This window comes from Carcharodon carcharias (assembly GCF_017639515.1).
Source record: "Carcharodon carcharias isolate sCarCar2 chromosome 29 unlocalized genomic scaffold, sCarCar2.pri SUPER_29_unloc_9, whole genome shotgun sequence".
NCBI classification, from domain to species: Eukaryota; Metazoa; Chordata; class Chondrichthyes; order Lamniformes; family Lamnidae; genus Carcharodon; species Carcharodon carcharias.
Window position 1 is genome coordinate 570,174 of NW_024470682.1, and position 17,327 is coordinate 587,500.

At 45.7% G+C, this 17,327-nt stretch overlaps 1 protein-coding gene across 1 annotated transcript in view; it reads left to right on the forward strand.

The window, feature by feature from the left end:
• Window positions 1-4,776: 4,776 nt before the first annotated feature.
• The window catches only part of LOC121274133 (sialic acid-binding Ig-like lectin 10), a gene marked incomplete at its 3' end in the record, with an annotated part of 14,207 nt that continues 1,656 nt past the window's right edge, over window positions 4,777-17,327 (forward strand). The window contains exons 1-3 of the mRNA XM_041181306.1: window positions 4,777-4,840; window positions 5,249-5,330; window positions 15,518-15,892. Coding sequence (XP_041037240.1) covers window positions 5,291-5,330; window positions 15,518-15,892 — 415 coding nt within the window. The remainder of the gene's footprint in view (window positions 4,841-5,248; window positions 5,331-15,517; window positions 15,893-17,327) is intronic.

Sequence of the window (17,327 nt, forward strand, 5' to 3'; positions counted from 1 at the left end):
AACTGAAAGTTAAACCGACGCTCAAACCAGTCAGTGTAGAGAGATGAGATGTTTACACAGTTTCCCTGTGTATCTTGTAGACACTGTGTTGGGTGGAAGACTGGCTTCACTAAACAGCGTCCTGAGGACCATGAGCCAATGTAGAATGAACTTGTCCACTCCTGTGTCCAGGATTCTCTTCCATCCATTGTGAAACCTTGGGGAGTTCCTTGTGTGTCGTGTAGATGGTCCACACTGCAGCCACTGTGCCCCAGTGATGGAGGGGGTGGATATCGAGTCTAGTGGATCTACAAACCATCCAGAGTTAAATATTGATATTTCTCTCCCCAGTTGGACTGTCACAAGAGTGGAAAGGTGACATTCCACGAAAGGTGACAGCACAGGAAGGTTCGTGTGTACAGATTCCATGTCATTACAGTTATCCATCGTGTCTGGAAAACCAACCGCGAGGTGGAGTCTGGTTTAGTAACGAGAAACAGATTCCCTGGGCTCCCATTGCCTTTCACTCCAAGGATCACAATCGCGAGTTACCACGGTTCCACCATCGGACCCGGCTGTCTGGAGACCTGAAAGATGGCGACTGTTCCCTGATTATAAACAACATCAGACGGGAAGATGCAGGACCTTATTTTTTCAGAATAGAATTTGACAATGGCCCGAGCTATAACTATTACCCTGTAACCCAGCTTCACGTTTCTGGTAAGTGCTGTGTTATAATTACTCAACAATTCACATTCAACACTCAATGGGAAATAACACAAACTGTGACATTTACATATTAACACAAAACACAGCTTATTATAACACACTGCCTGATTCTCAATAATGTGGTGATAGCTTCCCGTTCAGTCCTAAAGCAACCTCTAATAATAACTTTAATATCAATGATGAAAAGCATTAACTGTATTATCAGGTTATCCACTCCCATCAATCTCTCCTGTCCTGTTTAAAAGTCTGACGTATCGATAAAAGAAAGATGTGCATTTCTGCAGCGCAATTTACCACCTCAGGAGGATCCAAATCCCTTCACAGCCAATAAAATGATTCCTGAATTGTAGTCACAGATGGAAAATACAGCTGGCAGTTTGTGCACAGCAAGATCCAACAAACCACAATGTGATAAACCAACCAGATCACTGAGGAAATGAGAAGCCAGTGAACTCAAACCTCTGGTCTGATGAAGACCGATATGGACTCGAAATGTTAACCCTGTCTTCCTCTCCACTGAGACTGTCAGACCTGCTGAGTCTTTCCAGCAATTTTTGTTTTTGTTTCAGATTTCCAGCATCCGCAGTATTCTGCTTTTAACTCCAATCTCTGGTCTGAGCCTCTTCTCTCATCCAGTGTTTTCAATTCACATGTCTCGGAGTGAACGTGTATTAAGCTGAGAGACAGAAACACCAAAGTCTCAAAGCAGGAAATTATCTCCTGATCATTGTAACCTCTCAGATCTGATATCATCCTTGTAAAAGTGTTTTCTCTTGTGGGACTGTGGTTTCTATTTGAACTGATGCTTCACATTATATTTCTCTAAAAGGATCCATTCTCTGTCTGTTAGATTTCACAGATAAACCCACAATATTCCCTGCTGAAATTATTGCAGGAAAGCCTGTGGATGTAAGCTGCACCTTCAACACAACGTGCAATGGAACAGCAGCACCTGTCTTAACCTGGGACACTCCCACTGACGTACCTGGATCAGTCTCAAACACTGTAACTCAGAATGGTGTCACTCTGACCTATACTTCTGTTCTGACCCTGATCCCATCACTCAAACACCATGGACAAACTCTCAGCAATGTATTTTAGACAGTGCAGCACTTCCTCTGTTCAGACCCTCCGACAGTGCAGCAATCCCTCAGTTCAGACCCTCAGACAGTGCAGCACTCCCTCAGTTCAGAGCTTCCAACAGTGCAGCACTCCCTCAGTTTAGACCCTCCAACAGTGCAGCACTCCCTCAGTTCTGACCGGCCGACAGTGCAGCACTCCCTCAGTGCCAACACTCTGACAGTGCAGAACTCTCTCAGTGCTGTCCCTCAAACAGAGCAGCACTCCCTCGCTGCTTATCCTCCATCAGTGCAGCACACCCTCAATACTGACGTGCCAACAGTGCAGCACTCCCTCAGTATTGACCCCCTGACAGTGTAGCACTCCCACAATACTGACCCTCTGACAGTGCAGTACTCCCTCAGTACTGAACCTCTGACAGTGCAGCACTCCCTCAGTACTGACCCCCTGACAGGGTAGCACTCCCTCAGTACTGACCCTCCGACAGTGCAGCACTCCCACAATACTGATCCTCTGACAGTGCAGCACTCCCTCAGTACTGACCCTCTGACAGTGCAGCACTCCCACAATACTGACCCTCCGACGGTGCAGCACTCCCTCAGTACTGACCCCCTGACAGAGTAGCACTCCGTCAGGACTGACCTTCTGACTGTGCAGCACTCCCTCAGTACTGACCCCCTGACAGTGCAGCACTCCCTCAGTACAGACCCCCTGACAGGGTAGCACTCCCTCAGTACGGATCCTCCGATAGTGCAGCACTAGCTTAGTATTTATCCTCCAACAGCATTTTTAAATATAAACCCTCAGAGCCATGGTAGAAATTTAAATTTAACAAACAGCAAACAACAGAAGAGAAACATCACAGAGTCATGATGAATTGGCCAACAGTTTGATTCTGTCGTAACGCATTGTGGTATTGCGCACTCATTCCTACTGCCTGTTTACTCACTCCTTTGCTACTTCACCATTTTGTCTCACAGTGACACATCAACCCTTTCCAATTAAATACACAGAGGGAGCAGCACAGCCTGTTCTGTAGATACTTATAGATTAAAATTCTTATTTTGCAGCCAAATTCTGCTTCAAAGACAAAGCTTCATGTTGTCACATTTTCTCCATCATATGAATTCCTGTGCCCGTCTTTATAATAGAAATTTCCAATGTAAACATGTCACATTGTAGTTGCACACTCCTGCCAGTGGTGGTGCCATTCCAAAGCTGTCTTGCTGCACAGACACAGCGAGAAATATTCTCGACGTGTACATGATGTTGTTGTTACACAGACATCAGGCGGAACCTTGTTCAGTGCCTAGAATGCACTTAGGACAGTGCAGACCACACTCAGAACTGAGAGTGCAGCGTTTCCTCAATCCTGACCCTCCGTCAGTGCAGCGCTCCCTCATTACTGTCCCTCTGACAGTCTGCACAACCTCATTATTGACCCTTTTCAAGTGCAGCACCCCGTCAGCACTGACCTTCTGACAGTGCAGCAATCCCTCATTACACAGCATCCCACAGTGCAGCACTACCTCAGTACTCACCCTCCCACAGTGCAGCACTCCCTGAGTACTCACCCTACCACAGTGCATCACTCCCTCAGTACTGACCCTCTGACAGTGCAGCACTCCCTCAGTGCTTACCCACTCACTGTGCTGTGCGAGTTGTTTAAATCAAGACTGGTGCCCAAAGAGGGAGGTTTCAATGCTTAATCATTGAAATCGGTGAAAATTATTTTTAGGCTGAGGGGAACAAGACTGAGTTCCTCAAATCCTTTCTTTAGCAATAACACACAGTATAAGAATCTCTGTTTAAATAAATTCCAGTTAAACTTTGCCATGAAAGGATATCTCCTCACACTCCGCTCTACCTCAGTATTAACCCTCCCACAGTACGGCACCCCCTCAATACTGACCCTCCGAATTTGCGAAGCTCACTCAGTACAGACCCGCCAATAGTTCAGTACTCCCTCAGTACTGACCCTCTGACAGTGCAGCACTCCCTCATTAATGACCCCCTTCCAGTGCAGCACTCCCACATTACTGACCCTCTGACAGTGCAGCATTCCCACATCACTGACCCTCTGACAGTGCAGCACTCCCACATTACTGACCCTCTGACAGTGCAGCACTCCCACATCACTGAACCTCTGACAGTGCAGCACTTCCTCAGTACTGACCCTCCGACATTGCAGCAATCCTTCACTACTGGCCCTCTGACAGTGCAGCACTCCCACATTACTGACCCTCTGACAGTGCAGCACTCCCTCAGTACTGACCCTCTGATAGTGCAGCACACCCTCAGTACTGACCCCACTAACAGTGCAGCACTCCCTCAGAACTGAACCTCCCACAGTGCTGCACTCCCTCAGTACTATAGCCCTGACAGTGCAGCACTCCCTCAGTACTGACACTCTGACAGTGCAGCACTCCCTCATTTATGACCCTCTTCCAGTGCAGCACTCCCACATTACTGACCCTCTGACAGTGCAGCACTCCCTCACTACTGACCCTCCGACAGTGCAGCACTCCCTCAGTACTGACCCTCCGACAGTGCAGCACTCCCACATTACTGACCCTCTGATAGTGCAGCACTCCCTCAGTACTGACCCCCCTAACAGTGCAGAGCTCCCTCAGTACTGACCCTCCCACAGTGCAGCACTCCCTCAGTACTATACCCCTGACAGTGCAGCACTCCTTCAATAATGATATCAGGGATTGTCAACATGTATCATACGGCCAGAGTCCTGTATTGGGAACTCTATCGCCTGAGTTTCAGCCTCTGAGGTGAGGGGGAGGAGTCTAATCCCATGGAGCCAATGGAGAAGCTTGATGTCTACAGCTGCCCAAATATCATCACATGGTAAACGTTTTGCTGAAATCACAAAACATCCTCGATCTTCTCACTGATTACCCACTTCCTCATTTTGTCTCACAGAGACACATCAACCCTTTCTAATTAAATATACAGAGGGAGCAGCACAGGAAGAGGTCATTCAGCACAAGTAGAGCGTGTGGGCAGTTCCTCCCCAGGCGAGCAGTCGGACAGGTCCTGGGTAAGTAACGGAACGATTGGAATTCACTTCCACGACCAACACCGTCCTTTGTTGATGTTGTGACTTTATAAAGACAGATTCCAATGATTGATGCCTTTGAAAGATTTCTACTGATTATTGAGATCTGAGTGTGAGGCTCAAGTCTGTTGTACAGAACATCTTTCTAGCTCAAGAGATGAGGGAAGTGCAGAGACATGAGCTTTGGGACATCCTGAGGTGGTGAAAGGTGCTATAGAAATGCAAGTCCTTCCTTGTTTTTCCTTCTTAAAGCCTTGTAACTCTCTGCAGAGCACCTATTATCCCACAGACAATCAAACTATTCTGTGAAGACATTGTCCAAAAGCAGATCTGATCTCTCGAGAGCTTTCGGACAAGAGGTGAGGTCTCATTAACTCCTTTCTCTTTCAGAACTTCAGAGTTAGAAGCTGAGGAAATATCTGGGAGTGGACGATGATCGGGAAATCTTACTTCCTCTTGTCACTTCTCCAAGGTAATATCATTGTCAGCTCGGACAGATTTATGGTTAATAGTCTTTGTAAAAGATCATTCTTATTGAGCTGTGATTGGGAACCGATTCAGCAGTGAGCCAGTGTACAAACTCACACCAAGTCCCAATCACCCATCACCCCTGTGCTCACTGATACACACTGACTCCCTGTCTGACAGCAGCATTGGAGGAGAGCAGAGATCTCAGAGGGTTTTAGGGATGGAGAAGGTTACAGAGATAGAGAGTGTAGAGGGGGGATGGTGGGGTAAGAAATCAATGATGAGAATTTGAAATTTGAGTCATTGCTGGACTGGGAGCCAGTGTAGGTCAGCGAGTGACAGGGGAGCGATCGGCTGAATAGAGAAGCAGGGATAGAATCTGGGGGATGAGGTCTATCCTGATGTTAGGACTCGGATAACAATGCTCTGAAATTTTGTGTCTTTTGCTGATTTTAGTCAGAATTTCCCATGAAGAAAACACAGCAGCTCCTAGAATAGACAGGCTGTTCAGTGTCACACTTCCTGTCCATTCTCACCATGCTAGAAATTTCAAAATGGTTGCAACATAACTGAAAGAGAGAAGGGAGGCAAAGCTGTCTGTGTGTAAAACTGTCAAATATTCTGAGTTATCATGATTGTCTCTGATCTGCTGCAGAGTTTATATTTCACAGAATAATAGCACTTTGCAGCTCAGAGAGAGACCATTGACTCACTGACTGAAAGGGCGGTGGAAGCAGATTCAACAGGAACTTTCAGAAGGGGAACTGGATAAACACTTGAAGGGGACATTTTGCAGGGTTGTGGAGGAGAGAGCAGAGGTGAGAGTGGGACTTATTGGACAGATCTTTCAAAGACCCAGCACAGGCTCGATGGGCCAAATGGCTTCCTTTTGTTCCGGATCATTCTACAATCTGATAAATTAAGCCCCACACCAATAACTCTTAAGGCTCCCGCTGCAGGGATGGATCTTTGAGAAGGACAGGGAACAAGAGGTTTCTGGTATCATTTTCAATTTTATTGACTATTACATAAGAGTATAGATTTGTTGAATATTTGAGTCTCTAAAGCGTAGAGGTAATCTGCTGTTATGCCCAGATCTTGTGGTGGTAAACTTGTCTGGAGGTGTCTTTAATTGCTCATTGTGATCTGTGGGATTGTCATTCTTGGATGTTGTCCCCGGTTTCAATTGGCATTTTACCCTTGATGCAATTGTGGAGCCTTTAAACTAACATGGCAGAGGATGGGATCCCGAGAGGAGGTTCAGCAGAGGGAGATGCACCGCCAAAATTAGGAGAGAGAGCAAATGAACCTGGAAGGCAGAGAAATTATTGGCCAGTTAAGGCACAAGATAGTGTAGCAAAGTTGGATTGTATTTATTTTAATGCAAGGAGTCTAACGAATAAAGCAGATGAGTTGAGGGCACAAATAACACATGGATGTATGATGTCATTGCTGTCACAGAGACATGGTTGAGAGAGGGTCAGAATTGGCAGCTCAATATTACAGGATACAGGATCTTCTGGCAAGACAGGGAAGGAGGTAAAAGGAGAGGGGGTATTGCAAGATTGATCAAGGAATCAGTTATTGCAGTGAGGAGGGAAGACATCTTAGGGGGCTCCTCAAATGAAGTCATATGGGTAGAACCTAAAAACAAATAAGGAGCAATCAGATTGCTGGGAGAGTTCTACAGGCCCCGGGACAGTCAGAGAAATAGAAGTGTAGATACAAAGGCAAAATTCAGAGAAGTATAAAAATAATCGGGTTGTAATGGTGGGGCTTTTCACCTTCCCCAACAATAACTGGGTTAGTCATAGTGTGATAGTTTTAGAGGGGGCAGAATTGTTAAAATGCATCCAGGAGAGATTTTTAAGCCAGTACAGAGAAGATCCTACAAGAGAGAGGTCCGTCCTGGACTAAATTTTAAGGAATGTAACCAGGCAAGTGGTAGAGGTATCAGTGGGGGAGCATTGTGCAGATAGTGATCATCATTCTTTTAGATTCTAGGTTTTTATGGAAAAGAACAAGGATGGGCCAGAAATCTGAGTTCTCAATTGGGGGAAGGCTGATTTTAATAAGATCAAATATGTTTTGGCCAGAGTGGACTGGGAGCAGCTACTTTTAGGGAAATCTGCGTCAGAGCAATGGGACTCATTCAAGAAGGATGTAGGGAGAGGACAGGGCCAACATATTCCAGTAAAGGCAAAGGGTGGGACCAACAAATCCAGGGAACCCTGGATGTCGAGAGATTTACAGGATTGGATAAAGAGAAAAAGGGAGGCTTATGGCAGATACCGAGGGCTCAAAACAGCGGAAGCCTTAGAAGAGTATAGAATGTGTAGGGGGAATGTTAAAAAGGAAATTAGGAGAGCAAAAAGGGGGCATGAAGAAACATTAGCAGGAAAAATGAAGGAAAATCCAAAGTTATTTTACAAGTACATTAAGAGTAAGAGGATAACTAGGGAAAGAGTAAGGCCCATTAAGGACCATTTGGTAATTTGTGTGTGGAGCCGGTAGACGTAGGTAGGGTTCTAAATGAACACTTTGTGTCAGTGTTCACAAGTGAGAGGGACAATGTGGGTATGGAAATCAGGCAGAAGGACTGTGATATAGTTAAAGAAATTAGAATAGAAAGGGAGGAGGTTCTAAGTGGTCTGGCAGGCTTAAACGTAGATTAATCTCCAGGCCCAGATGAAATGTATCTCAGGCTGTTGAGTGAGGCAAGAGAAGAGATAGCAGGGGCACTGGCAATAATTTTCAATACCTCTCTGGCCAGAGGAGAGGTGCCAGAGGACTGGAGGACAGCCAATGTGGTACCGTTATTCAAGAAGGGAGGAAGGGATAAACCAGGGAACTACAGGCCAGTCAGTCTAACCTCAGTGGTGGGGAAACTATTGGAAGCAATTCTGAGGGACAGAATTAATCTACACTTGGAGAGGCAGGGATTAATCAAGGACAGTCAGCATGGTGTTGTTAAGGGGAGGTCATGTCTGACTAATTTGATTTAATTTTTTGAAGAGGTGACCAAGTGTGTAGTTGAGGTCAATGCATTTGACATAGTCAACTTGGGCTTCAGCAAGGCTTTTGATAAGGTCCCGTCTGGGAGACTGTAAAAGAAAGTAAGAGCCCATGGGATCCAAGGCAATTTGGCAAATTGGATCCAGAATTGGCTGAGTGGCAGGAAGCAGAGGGTGATGGTCGAGGGGTGTTTTTGTGACCGGATGCCTGTGTCCAGTGGGGTTCCACAGGGATTGGTCTTGGGTCCCTTGCTGTCTGTGGTACATATAAACGGTTTAAACTTGAATGTAGGAAGGTTGATCAGTGAGTTCGTGGATGACATGAAAATTGGTGGGGTGGTAAATAGTGAGGAGGATAGCCTTAGATTACAGGAGGATATAGACGGGCTGGTCAGATGGGCTGATCAGTGCCAAATGGAATTTAACCTGGATAAGTGTGAGGTGATGCACTTGGGCAGGACAAACAGGACACGGGAATACACAATGAAGGGAAGGACCCTGGGAAGTGACAAGGATCAGAGGGACCTTGGTGTGCATGTCCACTGTTCCCTTAAGGGAGTAGATAAGGTGGTTAAGAAGGCATATGGAACACTTGCCTTTATTAGTCGAGACATAGAATATAAGACCAGGGAGGTTATGCTGGAACTGTATAAAACGCTGGTTAGGCCACAGCTAGAGTATTGCGTGCAGTTCCGGAACCTGCATTATAGGAAGGATGTGATTTCACTAGAGAGAGTGCAGAGGAGATTTACCAGGATGTTGCCTGGGCTGGAGAGTTTTAGTTATGAGGAGAGATTGGATAGACTGGGGTTAGTTAACCTGGAGCAGTGGAGATTCAGGGGGGAACATGATTGAGGTGTATAACATTATGAGGGACATAGATAAGGTAGACAGGAAGGAACTTTTCCCCTTGGTGGAGGGATCAATAACCAGGGGGCATAGATTGAAGGTAAGGGGCAGGAGGTTTAAAGGGGATGTGAGAGAGAGTTTTTTCACCCAGAGGGTGGTGGGAATCTGGAACTCACTGCCTGAAAGGGTGGGAGAGGCAGAAACCCTCATAACATTTAAGAAGTATTTGGATGTGCACTTGCGATGCCATCGCATACAAGGCTTTGGGCCCAGTGCATTAATGGGATTAGAATAATTAGGTACTTGTTTGACCGACGCAGATTCGATGGGCCGAAGGGCCTTTATCCGTGCTGTAGACCCCTCTGACTCTATGACTCTATGTGCTGAATTTCCTGCCTGTCGGGTTGGTGGGCCTGAATATTTAAATGGGGCAGGATGATGTCAGGGGTTCCTCCTGATGTCATCCCGCATCATCATAGTGTCACTGAGCAGGCCCCGCCCCCTGCTCACCAACGGGAAAATTCAGCCCGATGACTCCATGAAACAGGACTGTACGGTGTTTGAGGAGCGGGAATGGATCTGATTTATCCTCGGTTAGGCCTCACCGCTGAGCCTTTGTGTGTAATGAGTAAATTGATAAGGTGGTGATTGGCCAGGTTGGATTTGTCCTGCTGGATTGGACATACCCCTGGGCAGTTTTTCACATTGCAGGTTCAGCAGGCCCTCCCTTCGATGCGCTGTAAAGGACATTGTCCAAGATCAGGCACAGTGGAGTGTCGAGAGTCACAGTCGAATTGTTGATGATCTCAAAGCCTTGTAAGGACTCTGCCAGCCAACAGCCTGAGATGGACACACATGTGGACAGTACTGACACCTGCCGATGGGCCCCTCATTTTCTAAACTTGACAGGCTGTCCCCACCATTTCCCACTGCCAAGTTGTTGAAGAATATCGGGTCACAAAGATTCCGGTATGATGCCCTGCCTACCTTTTAAAATGTCTCCCCGGGAGATGCCTTACTCATCCCAATAAGGTCAACTTGAATCAGGAGATCCTTCAATGATGCTTCCACAGTTTCTGTAGTGTAGAATCTTTCGCCGTTCCCTCTTATAGCTGCTGGCATTTGTGTTGTGTTAAATGTACTGGATCGATTGACAGACTTGCATTCTCCAGCAGGTGTCAGGTCACCAAACTATGGGAAGGATATCAGTAATATTGAAAAAGTGCAGAGAATATTTACTAGGATCTTGCCGGGTCTTAAGGAGTTGAGTTACAGGGAAAGGGTAAACAGGTTAGGACTTTATTCCTTGGAGCGTAGAAGGATGAGGGGAGATTTGATAGAAGTTTACACAATTATGAGGGGTATAGACAGAGTAAATGGGAGTGGGCTCTTTCCACTTAGATTAGGAGAGATAAAGACGAGAGGACATGGCTTTAGGCTGAAAGGGGAAAGGTTTAGGGGGAACATTAGGGGGAACTTCTGCACTCAGAGAGTGGTGAGAGTGTGGAACGAGCTGCCATCTGACATGGTAAATGTGGGCTCACTCTTAAGTTTTAAGAATAAATTGCATAGATACATGGATGGGAGAGGTCTGGAGGTTTATGGACAAGGTGCAGGTCAATGGGATTAGCGGAATAATATTTCGGCACAGACTAGAAGTGCCGAATGGCCTGATTTCTTTGCTGTAGTGTTCTGTGGATCTATGGTTCTATGGTGTAATGTTCCAGCTCCCTTGAACTTGCCAATACTGTTGAAACTTTCTGCATATTTCAATGTTATGTCATGAACTGAGGTGATGTGGTACTTTCTGAGACTGGGACAGACATAAATACATTGGCTTTTGGCCGGACAGGACAATCCTGGCAGTGGGTGGGGCCAGAAAATCCCACCCCTATGGGACATTTTCAGTTCATTTGATGTGCCCAGAGAGATCATTAAAGACAACAATCCACAATTTATTAGCAACCCACGTCAGGATATGTGTGAGAGGTGGAATATCGATCACCGCTCCTCGTCTCGTCGTGCACATCATCGCCATTTCCTGGTTTGTCAGTCACCACATGTATATGTTCCTGATGGGATAGCGGATGGTCATTCTTATTGCTTGAAGGTTCCCCATTGTGTAGGGTCTGTTTGGATCAGCGCACGGCTCTTTGTATCTGCATCAGCCTTTGCTCTAGTGCCCTGCCGCTGTCAATGGCCCTTTCTGCCACAAGCCTTGCAGGATTGGTGGAAAGCTGGGCATTTCCTTGGTGACTGCAGAAGGCCACACCTTCCACACGTCTCACTAGGTTTGGATGTTCTAGTGAGTGTGTCAACAACTGATGTTGTACTGAGGACCTGTAAGCTTCGTTGATCTGCGAGGATCACTTCGTATTTATGTCCATCCTTGAGTAGCTTGTCAATGCTATAGGTTTTGGTCTTATCTAGCAGATCTTTCTGGAAGGCTTCCATGGGAGTGGATGCGATCACCAACTCAACAACTCTGTCTGCAGACTCTGTGTTTGAAATCACAGTGCGTACCCTTTTCTCTACATCGGCTGATGAAATGGTCTATGGATTGTGTAGGCTGATGAAATGACATAAACTCTAGTTGATGAATATGGAGTTTAACCTGAATCTGAAGCTGTCTTCCAATATCGTCCATATCTATTGGGAATCTTTTCGTTCTTCTGCTGTTAATCCTGACGTGTTCAGCCTGTGTAGAACTTCATTCCCAATCGCGAGGTGAATTTTTATGACTTGCTCGTCTGGTTCAGTCACACCTGAATCAGGAAACCAGAGCTCTGTATGCTGTTTAAACATTCTGAATTCAGATAGTCAGTCAGCTACATCCCAGTTCAAACTGGGGAATTCAATGGACATTCAGACAATATTCCTTTGACCTTCCTTCTCCTACAGGACCTGGGATGAGTGTCGCTTTAGCCCACTTCGTGCGCTTTTCCGAAGCCTCGCCCACGAAGACGGGTTGTGGCAGGAACACACCACGGAGTAATGGAGTCTTTGTTTTTTATTCAATTTGCTGTTCAGCAATCTCGAAGCTGCCCGTTATAATCACTAACTTCTCTGGCCTGATTTTTATAATGGTTTTTGTGTGTTTGACTCTCCCTCGCTCACTATCGATCCAGCCCACACCCTGGTCACTCGCCTTCCCTGACTGAGCTAACTCGCTGCTGGTCCTGGCGATACACGCTGTCCCACTCACTGACCTACAGGCCGTGTGCTGTAATCTCACCACGAGGGATCCATCTGCTCCCCAGCTCTTTACTTGAGCTCTTTCCCATCACTGTGTCTTCAAAGATTTCCTGAGCAGTCAGTACACTGCGATTTCAAACCTCTCTGATGCTGTGTCTCTGTTGTGGTCTGACCAAAGCTTCGAGGGTCGTCTCATGTCATGTAGCTCGATCTAAGGCTGTTCACCACATCATACCTGTACTGAATCTTGCTGCCAGAATGTTTGGCCACCGCTGATCACCATGTTGTGTTTTTATAATGATATAAAGGCACCAGCCACTGATACGGAATTGGGTAAATACATTGTGGGTTCAGTTATTTAGAATAGGGACATGAGAACAGATATACAAGGATAGAAAGCTGGGAGACACCTGCAGCCAAACTGTGTGAGCTGTGTTCTGCTCACAGGCCAAATTGAAACTTGGACTGGATGATGTTATCATCCCAGCTGATGTTACTACTGGGCAAGTCAGATCCCAGGGTGGAACTCAGCTTGATAGGTCCTAACTTTTATTTTTTATTTAGGAATGTGGAGTGCGGCTACTGAACAGAGTCACAGGAGTCATCTGATGAACTTCTAACAAAAGAATAAAACATTTATTAAACTGGGAAAGACAAACTATATTATATTACTCCTTCACCCAGACCTATACACTTACAGATTCATAAGTAGAACACAAGTTACAATAGCTATCTTATACTCTCATGTTCACACTAAGTACACAGTCCATGTAAACCAATAGACGACCTGGGGTCAGGGACACCACATTCTGTAACCAGGTGACAGAGTCCAATTGGAACAAATGCTATGGGTTTCTGCTCAACTGACTCCAGACACTTCTTACACCATGAGGCAACTGGTCTAACGAAACTGCATCTTTCACATGAGGTTTTCCAATCTCTACTCGCCAAGTGCTCTCTTTGGAATCTTCTCCAACATGACACTTTCACTCAGACACCTTCCACAAGGGGCCACTTTCACTATTTCAAACTCTCCTTCCCATGTTGCTGCCCCCTGGATCGCCACGTGCATTCAGCCTTCCTTCCACGCCCTGTCTCTCCAATGCTCAGCCGTGTCAATGGAACACCAGGATTCACATGGCCGTAGTAAGGAGACATCAACATTTGGCTGTCTCCTGTGATCTTTTGGCTTCTCATACGCCTTTTTTGCTTCAGGTCTGTGTCCTTTTGCTTTTTCTCTTTTAGTTTGGATCCCTCCTCTGCTCCTCCATCTTATCTTGACTTAACAGGACCTTTTCCAGATTCCTGATCTTCCTTGGAGTAGAATGTCTTCTTGGGCCCTTTCTCCTGTTCCACTCGATGGTTTTGGCTTCTTCTTTACTTTGGGACTGACTATCTGTCCCGCTCCTTTGCTGCTTCTCCTGGCAACTCCTTTCAACAGAACTGAAAGTACATTTCTGTTTTTATCTGACTCTATGGGACCCTCCCTCTGGATCACTGTTACTAGGCAACAACACAGTTTCTTACACCTTGTGTTTGTTTTGACTTTCCTTCAAGAGTCACCAAACCTCATTAGATTGCTGGCTTCTGTAAAAATGAAATCAAAACTCAAGTTTCCCCCTTTCTTAATACACAAATACAGAAATAAAACTAAACTTGAACTTAAAGATATACCTTTATGTCTAACACACACAAATACACATAGAACTTACTTAAGCTATCCCCAGTTCCTAAAAATCACATGACACACTTCCCCTCGAGTGATGTCATGCTGCTATCCCTGAAAGGCATATTACAACAGTGTTATCACTGGGCAGGTGATGTGTGCCAGGCAGACCAAGTCCATGAGAGAAAGATGGTGACACGAACATAATGATTTTGCAATTTGTATTTATTATGAGATGTGTGCACTGAATTCAGAAGCAATAAGTACACCAAGACCTTTAGAGATTTGAAAATTAAATTAAAATATTTGCTCTCAAAATAAATGATTTCAAGCACGTACGTAACACTACAATTACCACTATAATAATTCTTAAAATTCCGAATTAATTTGACTCCCAGTTACACTCCATTTAAGGCAACGGTCAAAAAATAATCTTTATATTTAAAACAAACTCAGCAAGTTAACACAATATAAAAGCAATACCCTGCACAGTGGAATTCCAAGTGGCTTTTCCCCAACTTCAGTTCCGTTGGATAGCAGGCTTGTGCACAAATGCTAGAGGTTTCATTACGACTATATCACACACTCGTGTTAGATCTTACATGGCATTCTGACACATAGCCTTTCATTCTCCCTGATAGATATATATTTCTCTCTTTGTAACATGAAAATTCTATTGTTCCATATGTTTTTGAAACTGTATCTTCCTCATAACAAATTCTTTCGTGGTGCCCATATTGCCAGGAGCCTTTGAGAAAAATAAACACATTCCTTAGTCTTGCTTATCTGGCTAGTTGTAAACAAGCTAAGATTCCTTTGAAATCCAACAACCCCTTCATTGATATAAAAATGCAAATTCTCTTCATACCTTCCATGCTAAGCAGCATCCATGGTTCCTCAATAGCATGTCAAGCACCTAGCTCCTTTGGATAATTTTAAACTGACAATCTAATTAACTCCAAATGTACTTAAATCACATGCAGACCCGATTATACACACCCCAATAAACCTACTTCACAATAAACCAGAAAAATATTATGAAAATTATTATACTTTCATCACAATAGGAACCACTGCCTTAGACATTGAGGATATCGGACAGCTAGCCTAATTAGTGATTCATTACAGTGATAATGGGGGGAATTCTGAAGGCTCCTAATCCATTGTCCTACGTTGTAAATCAGCAGTGAACTCACTTCAATTACTGTGTCTTGTAGACACTGTGTTGGGTGGGAGACTGACTTCAATAAACAGGAACCTGAGGGCCATGAGCCAATGTAGAATGAACTTGTCCACTCCTGTGTCCAGGATTCTCTTCGATCTGTTGTGAAACCTTGGGGCGTTCATTGTGTGATCTGTAGATTGTCCAGACTGCAGCCACTGTGCTCCAGTGATGGAAGCGGTGGATATCGAGTCTATTGGATTGACAAAACATTCAGAGTTAAATATTGATATTTCTCTCAATAGTTGGACTACCACAAGTGGGGAAAGGCGACACTCAACAAGAGGTGACAGCGCAGAAAGGTTCGTGTGTACAGATTCCATGTCATTATAGCTACCCATCACATTTAGTAGCGAGATCACATGTTGGAATCTGGTATATGAGAAGGATTGGGGAAACATGGAATGAATGGTCCATAGCCTTTCACTCCGAGGATCATAATCACGAGTTACCACAGTTCCTCCATCGGACCCGGCTGTCTGGAGACCTGAAAGATGGCGACTGTTCCCTGATTATAAACAACATCAGATGGGAAGATGAAGGATATTATTTATTCAGAACAGATTTTGACAATGGTCCGAGCCATAACTATTACCCTGTAACCCAGCTTCATGTTTCTGGTAAGTGCTGTGTTATAATTACTCAACAATTCACGTTCAACATTCAATGGGAAATAATAGTGTTTGATTTGCTTGTTTTTTGGCCGTGTTAACCAGTGTCACTATTTTTAATGATTTGTCTATTTCTGCTCCCAGATCCATGAGCTTATTGTGTGTGATTGAATCGACATCATAGCTGTAACGTAAACCGAGCTGAGGGGTGATGACACCTCCCCCCTGAGTGAAGTGTCTCCTCCCCACTACACCTTCCACCCCTCACACTGTCCGTGTAAACCCCCGTCCCATCTCCAGCCTCTCTTTCCCCTCCAAAGTCCTTGAACGTGTTTCCATCTCCCGAATCCGGTCCCATCTTTCCCGCAACTCCATGTTTGAATCCCTCCAATCAGGTTCCCACCCCAGCCACTGTGCTGAAACAGCTCTTATCAAGGTCACAAATGGCATCCTGTGTGACTGTGACAGAGGTAAACTTTCCCTCCTCCTCCTTCTCGATCTGTCTGCAGCCTTTGACACGCTCGACCACACCATCCTCCTCCAACACCTCTCCACTGTCGTCCAGCTGGGTGGGACTGCTCTCCCCTGGCTCCATTCTTATCCATCTCATCGTAGCCAGAGAATCACTTGCAATGGCTTTGCAGCATCATCTGAACAGTGTTAGTTTTCACCTGTCCACTGAGGATCCCCAGCTCTACCTCACCACCACCTCTCTCGACTCCTCCACTGCTGCTAAATTATCAGGCTGCTTATCCAACATCCAGTACTGGATGGGCAGAAATTCCCTCCAATTAAATATTGGAAAGACTGAAGCCATTGTCTTCATTCCCCACTCCAAACTCTGTTCCCTCGCTACCAACTCCATTCCTCTCCCTGGCAGCTCTCTGAGATTGAAGCCAATCTGTTCACAGCTTTGTTGTCCCATTTGATCCTGAGATGAGCTTCCGGCCTCATATCTGCGCCCTCACTAACACCGTCTATTTCCACCTCCGTAACATCGCACGACTTCACCCTGTCTCAGCTCATCTGCTGCTGAAACCCTCGTCCACGCCTTCATTACCTCCAGAGGCTGCAGCGCTGGAGGGGGTCTGCACAGGGGTCCTGGCCTGTCCTGAGCTGGTTTTAGCAAGGACCACTCTGGCCTTGGCAGCTGAAAGCCAGCCATTGGACAGACAGGGCCTGTCACAAGGAGCCTGTTAGTCACTCCCCCCCGTGTCTCCTGTGCTCGGATCCAGACCATGTTGGCTGGTGGATCTGGCTCAGGAAGGGTCCTCCCCATGGGTCCCCCAGATGGAAGGTGGGTCGAGCGGGTCATTCACTTGCATGTTTATTCTGCAGCTTTAATATTTTAAGAAGGTAAGAATGTAGGAACATAAGAAATAGGGACAGGAGCAGGCCATTCGGCCCCTCGAGCCTGCTCTCACTGATCTGGTTGTGGCCTTAA